At 33.9% G+C, this 20159-nt stretch overlaps 1 protein-coding gene across 1 annotated transcript; it reads left to right on the top strand.

Moving 5' to 3' along the window:
• The first annotated feature begins 1525 nt into the window (after positions 1-1525).
• LOC115877449 (ornithine decarboxylase 1-like) lies at positions 1526-19989 on the top strand. The gene is made up of 7 exons (XM_030893603.1): positions 1526-1706; positions 5189-5366; positions 8693-8974; positions 9916-10165; positions 13097-13394; positions 15949-16415; positions 18189-19989. The coding sequence occupies exons 3-7, from the start codon at positions 8788-8790 to the stop codon at positions 18388-18390; spliced, it is 1404 nt and encodes a 467-aa protein (XP_030749463.1). The 5' UTR covers positions 1526-1706; positions 5189-5366; positions 8693-8787; the 3' UTR covers positions 18391-19989.
• The last annotated feature ends 170 nt before the right edge of the window (positions 19990-20159 follow it).

The raw sequence follows: 20159 nt of genomic DNA, 5'->3' as shown, positions 1-20159 counted from the left end.
AATTTAGGCTAACTACTGATATGGTGGATGTAGAAAAGATGTCGTTTTAAGAACTCCGTATACGTCTCTATATATTACTGGAAAGACCGCAAAAAATAGAGTGGATCAGTGGATACGGCAAAAGACCCATGGAATAGATGCCATCTACAAGGATTAAAAATAGATGGAAAATATCTTAACCATCTAAGATTCGCTGATGACGTAGTCCTAATTGACACAACACTGGAAATAGTAGAAAAATATATATGTTTGGGACAACTAATACACAGCTCGGGATCTCTACTACCAGAAATTAACAGAAGAATTAAGTTGGCATGGAGTACTTATAGAAGAAACTCAATCATATTGAAATCTAGAATGTCACTTTATCTAAAGAAGAAAACATTCCACCAATGTGTACTACCTGTCATGACCTATGCATGCGAAACCTGGACACTTAAAACAGACATTATTATATAAGGAAACTACCGGTCTTAATATTCCAACGGCTGTAGTATATATTAAGTTCCCGCCATCCCTTTGTAGGACATAGGGCTTCCAAAAGATGTTTCCCAATCTCTTGGGCTTCAGAGCTTACTGTTCTTCTCCAGGTATTTTTTGGTCTTCCCCTGACGCGTCTTCCCTGTGGATTCCATTCAAGTGCCTGTCTTGCGATATCTCAAATGTGCCCAATCCACCCCACTTTCTTTTCTTAATTTCAATATCTATTTGATTTTGTGATGTTCTTCTCCGCAGTTCTTCGTTGTTAATTTGATTGAGCCAGAAAATTCTCAATATTCTTTGAACACACTTGTTAACAAACATCTGTATCCTTCCATGTTTCGCATCCATAAAGCAAAATAGATTTTACATTGCTGTTGAAGAGCTGAACTTTTTTTTTTCTATATATGGTGAAGTTCCACACAGGTGCAAGCATGACAAAAGCTCTTTGTGCCTTCAAGATTATTTCCTCTGTATCTTTCTCCATCACTGCAAATCATACTTCCCAGATACTGAAATTCATCAACTCTTTTGAGGGCTCGGTTAGAGAGGCATAGATCTTGGTTGTTGAGAGTGTTTGACCTCATTGGAAGACCGATTTTTTTAGCTTCCTCTTGGAGTCTAAGAAGTTTTTGAGACATATCCGAATGTGAATGGGAAAAGACACATAGATCGTCTGCTTAATCAAGGTCTTCTAGCCTTCTTAAGAGTCCCCATTCATTCCCTAGTGGCTGTATCCAGGTGTGTAAACGCTATACATGTCTATTATGTACTAATGTTATTATAAATACGTTCAATAATAAGTTATTATTGGATTTCTGATTATGATACTAGCGGAAACAGCTCTATAGCAATTAAGCGATCAGGTGATTAACCTTTGGATATTTCTCGAAATCATAGAAAACACAGACATAGTGCTCGGTGGGGTAAATCTTGTGATTCTCGCGACGTCTCATGTCTTATCGCGCCGCTCGACAAGCCTCGGCTCATCGCGATTGATAACGCTGATAGCGGGCGCGTTTAAAAGGCGGTACCGGTACCCGCCATCGTTCACTTCGAGTTGAAACAGTCGTAGGGTTCGTCGGTCCTCACTCGTTTCAGAACGACTAGTCCAGGCGGGTACTTTGCTGGTTGTTCCCGAGCAGCCGGTGGTTCAAATCGAATAGATCTGTATTTTCATGTGCTTATGTCAAGAGGAAATTCACCCGGCCTCTATTAAATTTAAGGTACGACCGCTTCATCCTTTTGTTAGTCCTCGTGTGAAAAATTGAATGGTACCATACTTTTAATTTTTCAAAGATATAGTAGTTGTTTGCAGTACGTTTTTTGGAGGGCTGTTTGTGGAAGTGTGTATTCTGTTTCTAGTTATATTTCACAAAATGTTTGATAAAATGAAACAAGTGTGAAAGTTAGTGCTATTGGGATTACTTAATTTTAATATACAGGGTGGTCCAAACTGTATTCCGGAAACTTTGGCAGCATATTCTGCAGATAAAAATAAGTAAAAAAGTTTGTATAAATGTTTGTCGTAAAATGCTTAGTTTCGGAGATACAGGGTGTAGAAATTTTATTTTTATTTCGAGTTTTTCCAAATAATTTCTGAAGTAACGTAAATATTTTGATGAAAATTGCTGCCTGGGAGTTTTCTGACATGAGGAATTTTGTTTTAATGTATTTCTTAGGACTTGAGGCTGATTTGAAATAGTCAATACATGTCATTATTGCCAAAAAGTAAACATGTTGAGTAGATAGTTATTTGACTCAAATAATAAACTTGGGAACATTATTTTTTTAAATTAATCATGAACTTTCCTTTGAAAAGATGATGATAAAACAGTTTCTGTTGAACTTTTGGCACAAAAACATTTGAAATTTATTATTTCAGTCTCTAATAACTATTTATTCTGTCAATGATGACAGGTATTGATAATTGCGGTTCTAAATATCTCGAGAACCAATACTCGTAGCAATTTTTACCAAGAGACCTTTTTTACGTAAAAAACGTCGCAAATGTATATTTTTTACTCGGTAGTTTAAAAAATCGAAATAAAAATGTTTTTTTTTATGTGCAGAATTTGCTGTCGAAGTTTCCGGAATACAGTACCACCCTGTATATTGTTAAAGAGTAACCCTACTGGATTATCTTTATATCATTATTTATAATATGTATTGTGTCATCTTTATGGTATATTTGAATCTAGTAAATATGTTCCTAAACAAAAATTAGTTTACATTGAACATTCTCAAAAAATTTAAACTTATTAATTTAGAATTTTTGAAATAATAACCTGTGTAGCATTATATTTCCTTATCTATTATAAAATAAAGATTAACTTCATGTCAGTAATAAAAATTAAAAAAATCGATAAGTACAGAGAAGAACGAGTTTCGCATATATTAAATAGACATTAAAAAATTCGATGGAAATGTATACACAGGTGTAGAAAGAATTTTTGTTACAAGAAATCTAACGTTGAAATTTCAATAAATCTTTAGCTCTTGATGGACATATCTCTCTATAATTTCTTATTTCTATAATCAAGTTAAAAAAATAGTTTGGCAATTATTGTATTACTTCCAAGTCTTAAATTTTAGTTACAATAAATCATACTGATGGTGGAATTTATATATTATACAAGATGAGTCTTAAGTAAGTGCAAATATTTTCACGGCTGGTAGACCTCGATAAAAAACCATAATTCCTCTTTACCGTTTTTCAAAAAAGTCCAAAATAACCGAGATATTTTACTTTGAAAATTTCAAAAAAGTTATTTTTTCACTTAAATTTATAGAACCGCTGGTTCTTTTCTGGGTTTTCTTTCTTACAAATTTAATCTACTACCTATGGTGCCATATTATGAAGATATTTAAAAAAATCCAAATTTTATTTTTTTTATTTGCGAAAGAAACTACCCCCCGAAAAAAATATACTTCCCCTAAAAATATTTCCACTTATTTAAGACTCACCCTGTAGAATAGAATGAAATGAAGAGAAAATGAGATTGGACACTCCATAAAATCCAATTGAGGTACTACTCAATGAATATTATTTAAAAGCTTTTCAAAGAGATGTTAGATGAGGGCAACGGCCCAGGCTACGTCGAAACACCGGTCCCATTAGAACACCGAAGTTAAGCGACGTAAGGCGATACTAGTGGATGGACGGGTGACCGGTTCGAAACTCTGTTTCGTGCTATTGTCCAAAAAAGGCAAAAGTGTAAAATCTATTGACACACACTGCTCATTCACGCCGGATGAGATCGGATATCTCGTGAGTAAGAGTCGATTTAGACACTTGCCAAGTCGATAGGCCATTGACCATGATATGGCCGAGGACCGCGGTTCGGATTCCGCGTAAACAAAGTAGGCCCTGTCCAGATTAGCCCTGGCAGCAAGAAGGAGACGTTAACTGAAATCTTTACTTTTTAGATGTTAGAAGAAGAAATCTACAAAAAAATCATAGAAGAACTCAAGTAAAGAAACTGTCAGAAACTTGTCAAAAGATATTGACAAGTTTCTGACAAACCCACGCTGAACCAAGCGGAATTTGAAGACATGTTACATATGATATATAATTATAAGACTTATGAGACCAAGTATACACAATGATAAGAAATACATTTTTTCAGATGTTTGTGGAATATTAACCTCAAATAACCTTCTTTCAGATCAAGCGTGTGATAAATATTTTGAAAATTTTATCAGATTTATATTGCAAAAGATCATATTTGTTAATCCAAATAAATAATCAATCAATTATTATAATTAGCACGAGAAAACCCATGACTTATCGTTTGATTTCCTAGAAATTTATTTCAAAATCATCTACAATATTTTGCAATGTATATTTTCCATGGATCAGTTTTCTATATTTCATGTCTATATTTTGTTGGAAAGTCGACTTTTGACAAAAGTCATTTCTATTTCTAGCTTCTGGTAATTGTGGTAAAGCATATGAAGAAATAAGCTTTTACAACTTTTTATAGTTCTTTTATAATTTATCTTTGTCTTAATGATATGTTAACAAGACCAGACTTAATAATTTAGCGTTTTTTCTTACATTAAATAGTCTATTATCTTAAATTAATAAATATGAATTCAAATTGTAATTAAAACTGGCAACGTTGAACAGCATCGGCAATCCAATATGTCAAAATTCACTAGGAGTAATACAGGGTAAATGTTAAGTAAGTGCAAATATTTTTAGGGATAGTATATTTTGACCCCAGAAAACGATAATATAACAACATAGGTAGTAGATTAAACTTAAAAGAAAGAAAACCCAGAAAAGATCCAGTGGTTCTAAAAATTTAAGCAAAAAAATATTTTTTTTTGGAAATTTTCAAAGTAAAGTAACTCAGTTATTTGAACTTATTTGAAAAACGAAAGAGAAAATACGATTCATTTATCGAGATCTACCAGCCTTGAAAATATTTGCACTTATTTAAGGCTCACCCTGTATATGAGTGAGTAAGAATAGCCTTCAGTTTAATCGTTAACACCAATTACGGTATATAGTTTATCTGAGGTCAGTTGGAATAGATTGGGATTCTTAATTTCGGCACTGTCTTTGTCGCCATCGTGGGGACAAAGGAATTAAGAGTCTCAGTACTTCCAATTGACAATACTATACCAGCATCGATGCTTGAAAAATAGTGTAAATATTGTGTGTTTCTGTATCTGTAATTATTTTGTTTCTTGTTTTCAGGGTGGTGACGCAGAGAAAGCTTGCCCTGTGACTGGCAATTGTCTCCTTCCCTACAACTACAAAATTTTCCTGAACGGAGAACCGCCTTGGAACCGCTGCTGCTAGCACCCCTGACAACTAACCTCTAAATTTCCTTAACCCACACACAAACTGCTTAAATCTGAGCACAGGCTGCCTCGTAAGTATCTATTACTCTCTTTTCGTTTTATTATGAATAATTGTAATAAATATATACACTTTACAGTGAATATTTGGAGCACATAAACTGTATTTTTTACCTCATTTCTCATTTCAATTTGGGATGAACTGAAGAGAAATTAAAAAAAAATAAATATAAAACATCCTTTAATACCATCACCTACAATTCTAACTTCTAACCTCACTTTTTACTTACTTACTTACTGCCATTACTCGCTGACGAGTATTTAACACGCATCAGAGGATGGTTACGGCAAGGCGTGTCCTTTCATGAGCCTTTCTGTGACTGAAAATCCCGATACGTGCGCTCCGGACATTCAAAAATCTCATTAGACCATTAATTTGTTGCCTTTTTACTTTTTTCTTCATTGCGTTTTATTGTGCGCTGCTTCCTCCCACTGATTCTCCATGTTTATCCCCTTCAAATTTTCGTGGAAAATATCCTTGAATCTTTTAAGTTATCCGTCTACAAGCTCACCATGAAGAAGAGATTTTGGTAGGCGGATTTCTTGCCTCCTGCACACGTGACCAGCCCATCTTAAGCGGGATTTAGTAATCGTGACTTCGGCGCTTTCGCAGCTAGCTTTTTCAAGGACCGAAGGATTTTTGAGACATGGTGGAACCATTTGATTCTTAAGAGTTGTCTAAGGTGTCTCTGTGGCAACTTGTCGACGGTACGAAACCCAGGTTTCGCTTCCATAGAACGTTGATAGTCTCAATAATTTTTCATGTTGTCTTCTATTTTTGTTGTAGTAGATACTTGTTTATAACTCACGAGGTATTCGGCCTCATTGGGCTTCAAATCGGTGTGAACAAGCTCTGCGCCTCACAAGATTTTCCAACACTCTTTAGACTTAGAGCACAACAGTGTTTTAAACTGCCAAACCCTCACGTCATGTAATAGCCGGCTACTCACCGATCAGTCCCTCCTATTTACCCTCACGTTAGTGCTCTATAATGGTAGAGGCCGCTTAAATGTTAGATTTTTTAAAGATTTTGTATCGACGCGACGTGATGGATCGTTTTAAATATCTGCATGTTAGTGTGCGCTGTGGGATGAGATCCTTTGCCTACGTGTTTTTAATTTTTTTTATTAATTACGTGTTATTAAATATAGAGTAAGCAAAATAAACTTTGGTTAAATTAATTGAAATGTATCGACAAATACCTCGTTTATAAAAAATAAGAGATAAAAGTTACTTAAACAAAAACTTAAAAATGCAAGCTTATCAAGAGCTTGTAAACTGTTTTAGAAGAATTTGAAGTACTCATTTGCAGATAATTTTTAAAATTTCTGATTTTTTTTAAGTTCACGAAATGAGGACATGTGCCTATATTTTTGTCTTTCTTGGACCCATATTTTTATCCACTTAGATCTAATTAATATATATTTAAACAGTTTTAACAGCTGATTCTAAAGAAGTAACCATATTTTTAAATTAAAGAATGTTTGCTTTGATATTCACTTTGTTCTAGTTCATTTCAACCAATCCTTATCTAATTGTATTGTATTCATTGTTTTGTGTTATCTCAGTCACTTCATATTCCAAAAGTCAAAAAATACATTGCACACCATGAGACAACGTGTCACCGATCATCTACTTTTAATACATAATTTACATAATATGTATATAGAGTGGTCCGAACTATATTCCGGAAACTTTGGCAGCACATTCTGCAGATAAAAATAAGTAAAAAAGTTCGTATAAGTGTATGTCCTAAAATGCTTAGTTTCGGTAATACAGGGTGTAGAAGTTTCATATTTATTTCGATTTTCTTCAAATAATTTCCTGAAGTAACGCCAATATTTAGATGAAAATAGGTATCTGGGAGTTTTTTGACATGAGAAAGGTTTGATTTTGATGTCAATATGATTCTTACTTGTAGAGGGCGCCACCTACATATTTTTTAACTGGTTTGAAGAGTAATAACTTTTTGTCCGTACCTGTATAAAACTACAGAATAAAAAATATCTCGAGAACGAATTACTCATAGCGATTTTACTAAGAGACATTTTTTACGTAAAAAACGTCGTAAATGTATATTTTTTCTCAGTAGTTTTATACAGGTACGGACGAAAAGTTAATAGTCTTCAAAGCAGTTAAATAATATGTAGGTGGCGCCCTCTTCAAGTAGGAGTCATATTAACATCAAAATCAAATTTCTCGTGTCAAAAAACTCCCAGATACCAATTTTCATCCAAATATTGACTTTACTTCAATAGTAATTAAAAATTATAGTATATAATAATAGTCGGTTTAGAACGTTTTTCTACGTTGTCCGATACCCAATTTCCAGCCTGTTCTATTCGTACAATCCTCTGTTGACAGGTTTCTTTCACTCATCGCTTTGTGTACGCTTTTTTGCCATTCCAGTTTCGGTCTTCCCTGTTTTCTTCTGCCCTTTGGTTGCCAATTGATTATTTTCTTGGGCCATCTAGTATCCTTCATTAGCTCTACATGTCCGTACCAGATCAGCTGCTTTTTCTCTATATCCTGTGTTATCGTACCTTCTATACCCATTTGTTGTTTTATGCCATTATTTCTTATTCGTTGTTGTCTTGAAATTCCCATTAATCTTCGAATGACATCCATATCTACGGCCTCTATCCTCTTCTTGTATCTCTCATTATTCTCCATGTTTCTGCTCCATACAGGAGGTTGCTCTTTATCATGGTTTCATATATATTGAATTTTCTTCGCTTTGTTATTGATTTGCTCCATAAGATTCCATTTAGACATACGATTTTTTTCGCGTTGATAATCCTTTTCTTTATTTCTCTGCCGTCAGTTCCAGTGTTATCAAATTAACTCCCAGGTATTCATACACTTGAAACTGAATAATTTCGTGACCGTTGTCCAAGTTCAAATTTCCTTCTTGTGCGCCTATACATAGATATTTTGTTTTGGCTATGTTAACTGTCAAGCCCCATTCTCCGTATTCTTCAATAAGTTTTCTAGGCATATATTGTATATCATCTTTGTCATTGGCGACTATTATTTGATCGTCTGCGAATTGAAGTGTGAAAAAACATTCATTGTCAATCTCTATGCCCATACCACGGATCTTTCTTTTCCAATTTTTTAAAGCGACTGCAACCTATATTTTAAAGAGAGTAGGGGAGATACAACAACCTTGACGCAAGCCTTTATCGGTTATAAATGTTTCTGTAAGCTCTTTTCCTACCTTTATTTTTGATTTTGCGTCCTTATATAGTTCCTTAAGAGCTGATATATAAGTTATAGTTAAGAGCTGTTATAAAAATTATAGTTAATGTAATAAATCAACAATGTTTTCTTGTTTCAGCTTGCTTACTTTGTCAATCATTTATTTCGCATTTAACAACCGTATCCCTATAAGACCCTAAAAAGAAAACAAACGAACCGACCTCATCAGTCATCATGAAAATCGAAAATATCGACGAACCAGTGCGCATACTCAACTCGAACGTAGACGTGAAGAGCGTCATCCGGGAGATCGCCCAGGACGTGAACCAGGAAGAGGCCTTCTACGTCTGTCACCTGGACGAGATCGTTCAGAAGCATCGCATCTGGGAATCCCGCATGCCCAGAGTCGAACCTCATTACGGTAAGCAATATGTAGCAAATAACTTTATTAGGCAAAATTGGTACTGCCTGATCAGCGATTGTTCAACGCTACGTCATCGTTATTTGTCAAATACTCGGTTTAAAATTAAATTCTTTCCGGTATCTACGTACTTTATTACAAGATTTGCTCGGCTTTGTATTACAATAATTTTTGTATAAACCTTTATTTTTATGAATATTTAAGTTACTTTGATTCTTTGTTTTCTTGAAAATTAATGTACCTATAAAATTATTTCGAGAAAGTTTTTTAAAATTAGGTTATCTACAGCATATTCTGCAGATAAAAATAAGTAAAAAAGTTCGTATAAATGTATGTCTTAAAATGCTTAGTTTCGGAGATACAGGGTGTAGACGTTTCATTTTTATTTCGATTTTTTCCAAATAATTTCTGAAGTAACGTCAATATTTGGATGAAAATTGGCGTCTGGGAGTTTTATAATATGAGAAATTTAATTTAGATGTCAATATCTCTAATACTTATAGATCTACTATGGTAATCACTAAATTTGACGTTTAGGCGAGATGCACATTTTTTTGACAGGAGGTTTTTTTCCACCAAAAATGTTAAATATTTTTTGTCAAAAACGGTTAAAGTTAGGTATCGAATGTTTGATAGCAAAATTCATAAAATGTTACGGAGAATTTAAGTATGTAATAAAACATAGGCGTACCCATTTAAAATAAGAAAGTGGTTGCCAACTTCCGGTATTTCCGGAAGCGCCGCCATATTGAAAATATTTTTAATCGATAGATCTGTGCATTTTTTAATCGAAAAAAATCCGATCTAGCTATTGTAGTTCTCTAGAAACTTCTAAGGCACGCTCAGCCTGGGACACCCTGTATGTTAACACCCGCTATAACAACTTCTGTTTTATTATATATATTTTAAAAATAAGTAATAAAAGTTCTTGTATCTTATAGCTGTGAAATGCAACGACAACATCACCGTTTTGGAAGTACTGGCCGCCCTTGGTACATCTTTCGACTGCGCCTCCAAAGTGGAGATCGCCAAAGTTCTGTCCGTGGGCGTGTCCACCGACCGCATCATTTTCGCCAATCCGGCCAAACCGGCCAGTCACGTGCGTTACGCTGCTTCCGTGGGCGTGGCCACGATGACGTTCGATAACGAGAGCGAACTATACAAGATCCAGAATCTCTACCCTAACGCTAGGTAGGTTTGTTAGAAACTACTGCTCTATTTCATTAGTTTGATGCGAAATTATATAAAATGAACATTCTCTTAAGGAAAATTAGTTCTTTATTAAATTTTTCACAGTATTAAGCTTCATTCAGAACCTCAAAGGTCTGCCTAGGCTAAATATACGAGCCAAATTTGAACAATTTTGGACAAGCAGATCTTAACTAATTTAAGAAAAATTGTATCTATTTTTAAATTAAAACCTGAACAGGTAGCAATTCAAAACCAGGAAAATACCAACATACGTTAAATTGTCCCACAGAACATTCCCCCCCAATTTTGACTTATATGTTATGAAATGAAAGTAAGAGATGCGCCCCCTTGAGTTTGTTCGCGCACTAAATTCATGAAATATTGATTGCTATATTTAATTTATTTTTTTTTAATATTACAGAAACATTTTTTTAATTGTACCGAGATAGGTATATTAAAGTTACAATAAAAAATTGTAATTTATATACAGGGTCCGGCAATAGTCCGTCGGGCATCTGTAGCTCCAAGAATAAAAAACTTGAGAATTTTGTTTAAGTGCAGACCTAAAGTATGTACCAGGATGTATTTCAGGAAAATATTTTAACTCTTATAGGGTGGCTCAAAAAAGTGTGAGTGGACCTGGATAATTTTTTTTAAATGGAACACCCTGTATATTATTGCATTTTTGGCTTCCGTTCAGATCACTTTACATAACCCTAAGATATGAATAAATATATTTCGATAGTTTCAGAGATACTAAAAAATAAATCAAAAATATATATTTTTCAACCCTTCTTAAAAAAAATATGAAAAATACAAGAACTGTTTTGAAATCAAAACTATATTAAGTATTTACTTTAGATGGTCTGTACTTACTTTGCTATAAATATGAAAATCGTAAATCATACAGGATGTTCAAAATTCTACGCCAAACTTTCTAAATTATAAAATAATTTTTCTTCGTTTTTTTAAATGGAACACCCTGTATATTATTTTTTCAATAGACGGAGAATTAAAAAATAACCATTTTTTGTATTTAGAGTATTTCAAAATTTTTAACGGTTTCGCAGATATTTGCGGTTTTATATTTCATATGGCATTTTCCACAGTAAATTTTTATCAAAGCCACCCAATGATTTTTCTCTCGTATTTTACCATTGAAAGCGCCATATGAAATAATACTGCGTGTATCTGCAAAACCGTTAAAAATTTTGCTCTAAATACAAAAAATGTTCATTTTTTAACTCTCCATCTAATAAAAAAATAATATACAGGGTGTTCCATTTAAAAAACAAACAAAAAATATTTTATATTTTAGAAAGTTTGGCGTAGAATATTGAACATCCTGTATGATTTACGATTACCATATTTATAGCAAAGTAAGAACAGACCATCTAAAGTAAATACCTAATATAGTTTTGATTTCAGAACAGTTCCTGTATTTTTAATAATTTTTTTAGGAAGTGCTGAAAAATATATATTTTTGATTTATTTTTTAATATCTCTGAAACTAATCGAAATATATTTATTCATATCTTAGGGTTATGTAAAGTGATCTGAACGGAAGCCAAAAATGCAATAATATACAGGGTGTTCCATTTAAAAAAAATTATCCAGGTCCACTCACACTTTTTTGAGCCACCCTATAGAAGTTAAAATATTTTCCTGAAATACATTCTGGTACATAATTTAAGTTTGTACCTAAACAAAATTCTCCAGTTTTTTATTCTAGGAGCTACAGATGCCCGACGCACTATTGCCGAACCCTGTATAACATATAATTTAATTTTTTGATATAGTAAACGCCACGAATGTTTGGGAGTGATTCATCGGTCGCTACCATGTGAACTAATCTGCTCAAGGCCATATAAAACTTAATTCCAGTGCCGTCGTGTTTCAAGTCATATAATAATCAATATATAATCTGTTATAATTTGTTGTTTTAACTGTCAGTCTTGTCAAAACATATATTTGGTTATAAATATAAACTGGAATGCCCCATTGGTCGCACTGCAACCACACCAATGGACTGACGCACAAAAACGAATCAATCAAAGAAACGCGGTATAGTATCGTCTTTGTCAATCACGCTAACTTTTTAGAATAAGTAGGAGGAGCGCAGGCAGATGATTAAACCGGGCCTTTAAAAACCTACGTCGGCGGTAAAAATTTACGTTTTTAATGTAAAAATGATGGCGCGCGTGTCGATTCTAATTTCATCAAGCGATGAATTAAGCTTGATTTTCATGCATCCGTTGTCCGACGATACGATGATACGATATTAATTTTATTGGTTGAATTTAAAGGCTTCGATTGGTTAACCGTTTCTAACCAATCAAAGTCTTTAAATTTAACCAATAAAATTAATATCATATCAACGTATCGTCGGATAACGGATGCATGAAAATCAAGCTTTACTCCCAAACATTCGTGGCGTTTACTTTGTACCTATTTTGTCACAATAAAAAAAAATTATATCAATACCCGATCGACCGTTTATAAAAATAAAACAATTATTGATGTTATTATAAATTATGTATTTTACATACCTATAAACTGAAAAAAAAATGTACAATACAATTCGAATCTTTCCGGGGATTTGGAAAATGCCATAAAAGCTGCCATTTTTGTTGTCGCAATTAGGAACGGTACAGTTCTGCCCAGGTTTGCGTTCTCAAAAAAACCATTGCAATTGAATATGAATAATTAAAATAAAATGTACTTGGCAAAATAAGTACAAGTACAGCAGTAATTAATAAGGAAATTGCCAAAATCACACACTGAATATTCACAAAACAAAACGAAATAAAAAATATTGACATATTTAAAAAACGAATGAATATTTGTTATCGTTTTTAAAATTTACATAGGGTTTCCTACGTTCGGGCCAACAAAATGTAACATACGGTATATAATTTATTTCCATTTTAGATTGGTTATCCGTATCCGGTGCGACGCTGTCGACGCCCAGTGCCCCCTCGGCATGAAATTCGGCTGCGACCCCGTCAAGGACGCCCCTTACCTGCTGGACATCGCCAAGTCTCTCAACCTGAACGTGGTGGGCGTGAGCTTCCACGTGGGCTCGGGTTGCCGCGAGGCTACCGTCTTCCACAGGGCTATCTCCTTCTGCAAAGATCTGTTCAACTACGCGGATAATCTCGGTTATTGTTTCACCCTGTTGGACATAGGCGGCGGATATCCCGGAGTTAGAGGATCGTCCATTGACGAGGTAACTTTTTTATACAATAATTATTATCTGAACAATGTAGGATGTTCACGTCAGTCGTGTGATTACTTTTACATACTTTTATATATTTTCTTTTAATCAAAACATTTTAGTAAACAAAAATAAATTAATTATAAATGAGGCGTTAAGTTGGAAAACCCGCCTTATCCATTTAAAAAGAAATGGCCTAATGATATACATTAATCGTAGATGCTACAATCTACATAAACATAGTCCCATAGCAGCAAAAGTCACCTATTTCAATATAAAATTCACTACAAATTACATTACTGCAGCAAAATCCCATTTATCCACTTACATATATTTGCTTTTTATTGTCGTTTTTGCAAATCCTGCATTTTGTCATAGGCTTTTTACACAATATAGTATTACTACTGACGTGTTATCCATTTCAAATGCTTACTTAATTTTAATAAAATAGCATAGCATGCCTAATAATTTCAAGTTAGGATGCAAATATCTTGCTGTAACAAAATCCGCAAAACAAAACGCACACAAAAATCGTACCCGTTAAGTGGAATCATTGTTTTGTATCTGGTTTTTGTAGAAATAAAAATTAATATTTAATCTTTAAAGAGAAAAAAAAACATAAAAATAATTCGGATAAGGTGGGTTTTGTTGCAGTCTTTGAATAAGTAGACTAAGGAAGGAGCATAATGCTATCCATGTATTCATGCATGGTGGGCGGAAAAAGCTCTCTAGGGTGGGGATCCTTGACAGTTCTGTTTGACGATTCATTTGACACATTTGAATTTGATTTGAAATTTTGTGGATTTGTCAGTCTTTACGGAGCTTATTTTATGTTATTTATTATTTATTCTACTACTGATAGTTATATAAAGGTAGTAAATCTAGATGGAAATTCTGGCAGAACTTAAATTAACAGTGACATTATCGCGATTTATCGAAAAAGACTCTAAAATAGTTGGTTGTGTAGCGTGCGGTAGATCTCGGCAAAAATTGAGTGAAATAATGGAAAAACTTTTCGCTAGTAAGTGACTATATAATATACATACGTGTAGTAAACTGATCATTTATGAAATTCACTTAAATTAAGTAAATTATATATTTTCTTGCATTTTAGCTTTTATTTACTACTTGTCAAAGATCAGATGTCAAAGAATTTTGATACGTTAATTTGACTTACCTGCTTCAGTAGCGTATCGGATGTTTGTATTAATAAATACTTATTTATTTTTATTAGAATTATATATTTTTATAACAATTTTAATAACTACCAACATTTATTCACAACGTAAAATAAAATAACACATTATTGAGTCTACCCCACGTCTACCCTACATCATAGTTTTACATTTTTTAAATAGAATTAGAACGGCACTGATAAACCGGAATTTAAGTCGGCCATATTTGAGGCCTATCGCGGTGTACCTAAGATTTTTGATATGCTCCTTCCTTAGTCTTAGTCTTTAGTCTTACAGTTTTTGCTTATTATCTCGAAACAACGTTTTTGGGATAAAGCTTGATTTTCATACATCCGTTATCAGACAATACAATATTGATTTTATTGGTTGAATTTAAAGACTTCGATTGGTTAGAAAATTACGCAGTTTTTAAATTTATTGCATTTACATGCCTCCGTTCATCGAATATCGTACATTCTTGTAATTGGTGTCATTTTATATTCTGGTTTCCATAACGATTTCGTTGTTCTACTTATAGTCTAAGAGCTAGCAACGTTTTCGAGAGAGAATTTTAAGAAAGCTGGTTCTTTAAAATATCTTTTGTTATGCTCTCCTGAACAGAGTACGGACCGTCTGGCTGCAAGTAGACGTTGCTTTCACTACAGCGCATTATATCTGTATTCAACATCTGTTCACTACTGCGCATCACAAATTCTCCTTGTATTTCAGGAACTAAGGAGGCTAGAACAAACATGTGTAGCATATTTAGTTTCATAAAAAAGTAGCAAAGTAATGTGAAAATAGCATCATTGTATCTCAACTCATAAACGAGAAATCCCATAAAACACACGAAAATGGGATACCCTGTACTGATATGATGCGCAGTAGTGAACCGCAGTAATTACCGGCAGCCAGACGAGCCGCACTTTGGTCAGGAGACCATAGTAAAAGATATATTAAAGAACCAGCAGTGGGATTGTGTAAGCTCCGTAGCAAAAAAATTCCTGTCTAGCCTATGCTATTTGCATAGGATTGATGAGTCAGCCACTAGACAAGAAATATGTTTACAGAATCGAGCTCCAGCTTTCTTAAAATTCTTGTTTGCCCGAGATTGCTAGCTCTTGTACTATTATATTTTTATTAAGGTTAGATTAAATTTATCAAAAAAGTGTCAAAACTTTCGTTATCGTACGATCTTTCTCGATTGACGGTCTGGAGTAAAAAATTTATGGATGAGAAGTGGCGCTAAAACGCTATGACCAATCAGAGCGCCGTCGGACCATCGTATCAACGGATAACGGACGCATGAAAATCAAGCTTTACGCCGACATTTGGACCTTTTCGTGTCCTTATTTACTAGACTATTACTAAATTCAATGCTTTCTTTTCAGATCGCTAACGTAGTCAACGACGCACTAGACATCTTCTTCCCCGACCCCTCCATCCAAATCATCGCCGAACCGGGCCGCTTCTACGTCACCTCCGCCTACACACTGACCTGCAACATCCACTCCATCCGGAACGTAGGCAACCGGGAAGACGGGTCGCGCAAAATGCACAAGATGTACTACATCAACGACGGCGTCTACGGCAGCTTCAACTGCATCCTGTACGATCACCAGGTAGTCAAGCCGCAACCGCTGCGCGACTACGTCGGCACCAAGAAGTACTCGAGCAGCATCTGGGGCCCCACCTGTGACGGTCTCGATCAGGTGATAGAGGACGTGGTGCTGCCGGAAATGAACATTGGAGATTGGATAGTGTTTGAGGATATGGGGGCGTATACATTGCCGGTGGCCAGTCCCTTCAACGGGTTTCCTATTCCGAAAGTTCATTACATCGCCAGCGAGAGCGTATGGTAAGGAAATATTAGAGAGATATGGCAAAGTCCAATACTTCCGCTATTAGCGCTGACGTTATTTTGACATTTACGTTTGTCAAACTTTGAGTTCAAACTTGAGATGAACTATGGCAACACAAAATAGCGTTGATTGATTTTGACTATTATGCCAACATTTTTAAAAATTTAGCCTTAACCTTGTTTTCTGATTTTGCCAATTAAAAAGAGCATCTATATTCATAATTTTTCTTTATTTTTATAAAAAAAAATAGCTATTAAATATATATGAGGAGTATTTTTATAAAAAATACAGTATATCAATTGACAAAATAACGTTCCGAAACTGTCAAATTACCGCACGGCGCGCGTCTTCTTCGTCTAAATACCGGCATGCGGTAACGTTCCTAGCGCACAAACGCTTATTATGACACTTTAACTGTCATAGTTGCCAAAATAACGCCTCCGTTAATACCGCATATCGTTGTCATATCTGTCTATTGAATATTTTTCTTCTTTAATTGTATTTTTTGAAATGAAAAAAATGAAAAAAAAACGCAACAGAAAATTTTTTGCTCTAGTTTGAAATGTTATATTTTTTTTATTTTTGGCTCTATTTCCTTGATTTTTTAATATTTGACTTATCATACAGATTATCTTCTGAATATTTAGTTTTTTAATTGATGTCAACACATGCCTTGGTTAATTTTTAAGAGCAAAATGAACTTGCCACAAATATTTCGCAATTTTTTCAATTATCGTTACTTCTTGATTCTTCGTAATGACGAGGTGCCTTTGGTGATTATTGTTGTGTACAATTGAATATGGTTCTTAGTGTCAAAGATTGTGCGAAAGTTTTTGATCTTGTTGAAGATTTTCTTGTTTCAAGATGGCTGAAGCTATGAATATTCGCTTGGTCCTTGAAGAAGAATGGGAAAACATAACACAATATACAGGGTGGTCCGAACTGTATTCCGGAAACTTGGGTAGCATATTCTGCAGGTAAAAATAAGTAAAAAAGTTCATATAAATGTATGTCGTAAAATGCTTAGTTTCGGAGATACAGGGTGTAGAAGTCTCATTTTTATTTCGATTTTTTCCAAATAATTTATGAAGTAACATCAATATTTGGATGAAAGTTGGTGTCTGGGAGTTTTTTGACATGAGAAATTTGATTTTGATGTGCCACCTCGTGATATTAAAAAATAACATTATAAAACAATGATAGTTGAAAAAATTACAAATTGTTGGTGGCAAGTTCATTTCGCTCTTAAAAATTAACCAAGACATGTGTCAACATGAGTCAAAAAACAAAATGCTCTAGAGACATGGTTCGGATCAAAAAATAATAATATAATTATTAGGGAATATTCTTTTTTTAGTTTTAGGAAAAGTTACTCAACGAAAATATTGCACAGGGTGTGTAAAGTTAAGGTAAAAAACAACCCTGTATAATAAGCCAAGTAGATACTAAAGTTAAAAACCGAGTTTATGAATTAAAGGTAATAGATTTATATACAGTTTGCTAAATAAATTCATGAAAATAGGACTAAAAGTTAATAAAATAACACTTTTAACTTCACGAAAAAACTTTCCGTTGCGTTTTTTTGCATCTGAGTGTATCTTAAAAAATTAATCATGTTATTTAAATTTTGGTCTATTTTGACGCTAGTGATGATAAATATTCGAATTTCTGAAATTAATTGCCCGCCAAAGGAGTAAAATCAGAATATTCAACTATTTTAATCATTTTTATCTATAAAAATTGATCTAAAAGTTATTTATTTATTTCAGGAATATGTTGAAGGATGTAGTGACAATGTCCGAAGACAGTTTCAAAATGATGGACGGGTCCATGTCCAAGAAACTAGAGTCCGCCAACAACCGCTACAACTACTCCGACATTCCGGCTACGATTGAACTACCGCACTACAACCAAAAAGTCGTAGCGGGCGACCATCTTCTCAACTACATTAATATCTCCTTGATCGAGTAACTACCTCCGTAGTTTCCGACTTCTTCCATTCTTTAAATTTTACAATTGTTGTTAGTACAATACGAGAGATTTTCGATAGTTTAATTTTATATATAATATGACCGTTGCTTGGTAGAACAGGGAAGATACGCAACCTAATGGGCAAATTCGTGACAAATTTGATTTGATTTCTCCCTTACGTCTCAAGTGCTGTATGGCGGAGCCTCTACTCATTCTGCGGCCAACGCATAAAAGACTCATTTTCTCTAATTCGGCGAGCGAAGGCATATCGAAGACGGTGTGGAACTAAAAGCGACAGTGTTGCCATATTAAAATGTGTATTATCTGTAATACGTTTGCTGAAAAATCCGCTTTTATGTATTGAAAATGTATTTGTGTTAAACATAGAATAAACAACAAAAATAAAAATTCTTTTTATAGGTACTGAATATTTCGTATGATCGAAAAAGTCGTTTAGTTGGCTCGGAAATAACGATTATTGACATTTACCATAATATTTTACATACGAAATAACAGCAATCTTCATTTCCAAGACAACATTTAATCATATAATATATTAAATTGTTTAACGATAGAAAATCCGTATTATTAACGTACTGTATCCAAAATCCGTAAATCTACGGATTAATCAGTAGTTCTGGCATCACTGTGTCCGGCAACCACCCTCTGTCGACTGAAAGCAGAACTACGGTACAGTTTTCTCTATTCGCTGCGCTGTAAACAACTATCAGCGCGATTGTAAACGACTCGGCGCAGAGCTAAACTAAATATCTGACAGGTTGACTAGCGGCGACAGTAACGCCAGCTGTCGGACATGTAATTTTTTTGTGTCTCGAAATCGCCCATAAGGTTGCGCATCTTCTTATTTCGTTATCAGCGATTTGACGAAAATACTCGAAAATATCACAGAATACAAGGAGGATTCAAATTGCAATCAGTGAAATTTTTTTTTAATAATGTGTTAGAAAAATAGTCTTTTTTTGACTTCTGAGACCTCCATGTATTTTACGTGCAATACCGCATAAAAAAATACCTAAAAAATAACTGTTTTAGATGTTTAGAGTAATGTACACTGTGTCAATTCGTTCATTGTATTTTAACGTTCAAAATATTTTCGAATCTTAATTCAACATCTAGAATTTCTCGTTTGAATAACAAAATTAGATTTATATATTTACGGACAGTATGTAAGCACATAATCATTTCTAGTTAGTAAGTTTTATTTTTTTCCTTTTTGGTTTTTTAGAAAAATGGGTTTTAACTGATTCTTTTTTATCATTAATTTTTTTAATAGTACAGTATAGGGTTGTGCGTGTTAAAATCGAAAAAAATGGAATTGGATTGAACGCGTTTTCTAGTTGTTTAGTTTTTGGAGGTTGATGTAAAAGGAAAGTGACTAGGAAATGCGTAGGCGTTTGTCCAAGTTTAGGCATGGGTAAGCAAGGGGGCAGCTTTGAGCTATCATAAACTCGAAAATACTCTTTAATATATAACATCATTGTATATTTTAGTTTGTATGAAATATGCTAGGGTGTAAATTATATTAATTTGCTTTTAGATTACGCTTGGCTAGATATTTAAGATAATAAATTATTTAATGTAAAATATTATTGTTTTATTTGGTTAATTCGTTCCTTTGAATATAAAGACTATTAGAGTAAGATACAGTGGCGGCTCGTCAGGGTAGGGAAGGTAGGCGGCGCCTACCCAACAATTCTGTCAGATTTTTTTACATTATAATATTTACTCTATTAATGTTGCTAATACAT

This window comes from Sitophilus oryzae, unplaced genomic scaffold (assembly GCF_002938485.1).
Source record: "Sitophilus oryzae breed Bouriz unplaced genomic scaffold, Soryzae_2.0 scaffold_1492_pilon_pilon, whole genome shotgun sequence".
NCBI lineage: Eukaryota > Metazoa > Arthropoda > Insecta > Coleoptera > Curculionidae > Sitophilus > Sitophilus oryzae.
Note: the sequence above shows the minus strand (reverse complement) of the source record. Positions and strands in the feature narration are given on the sequence as shown.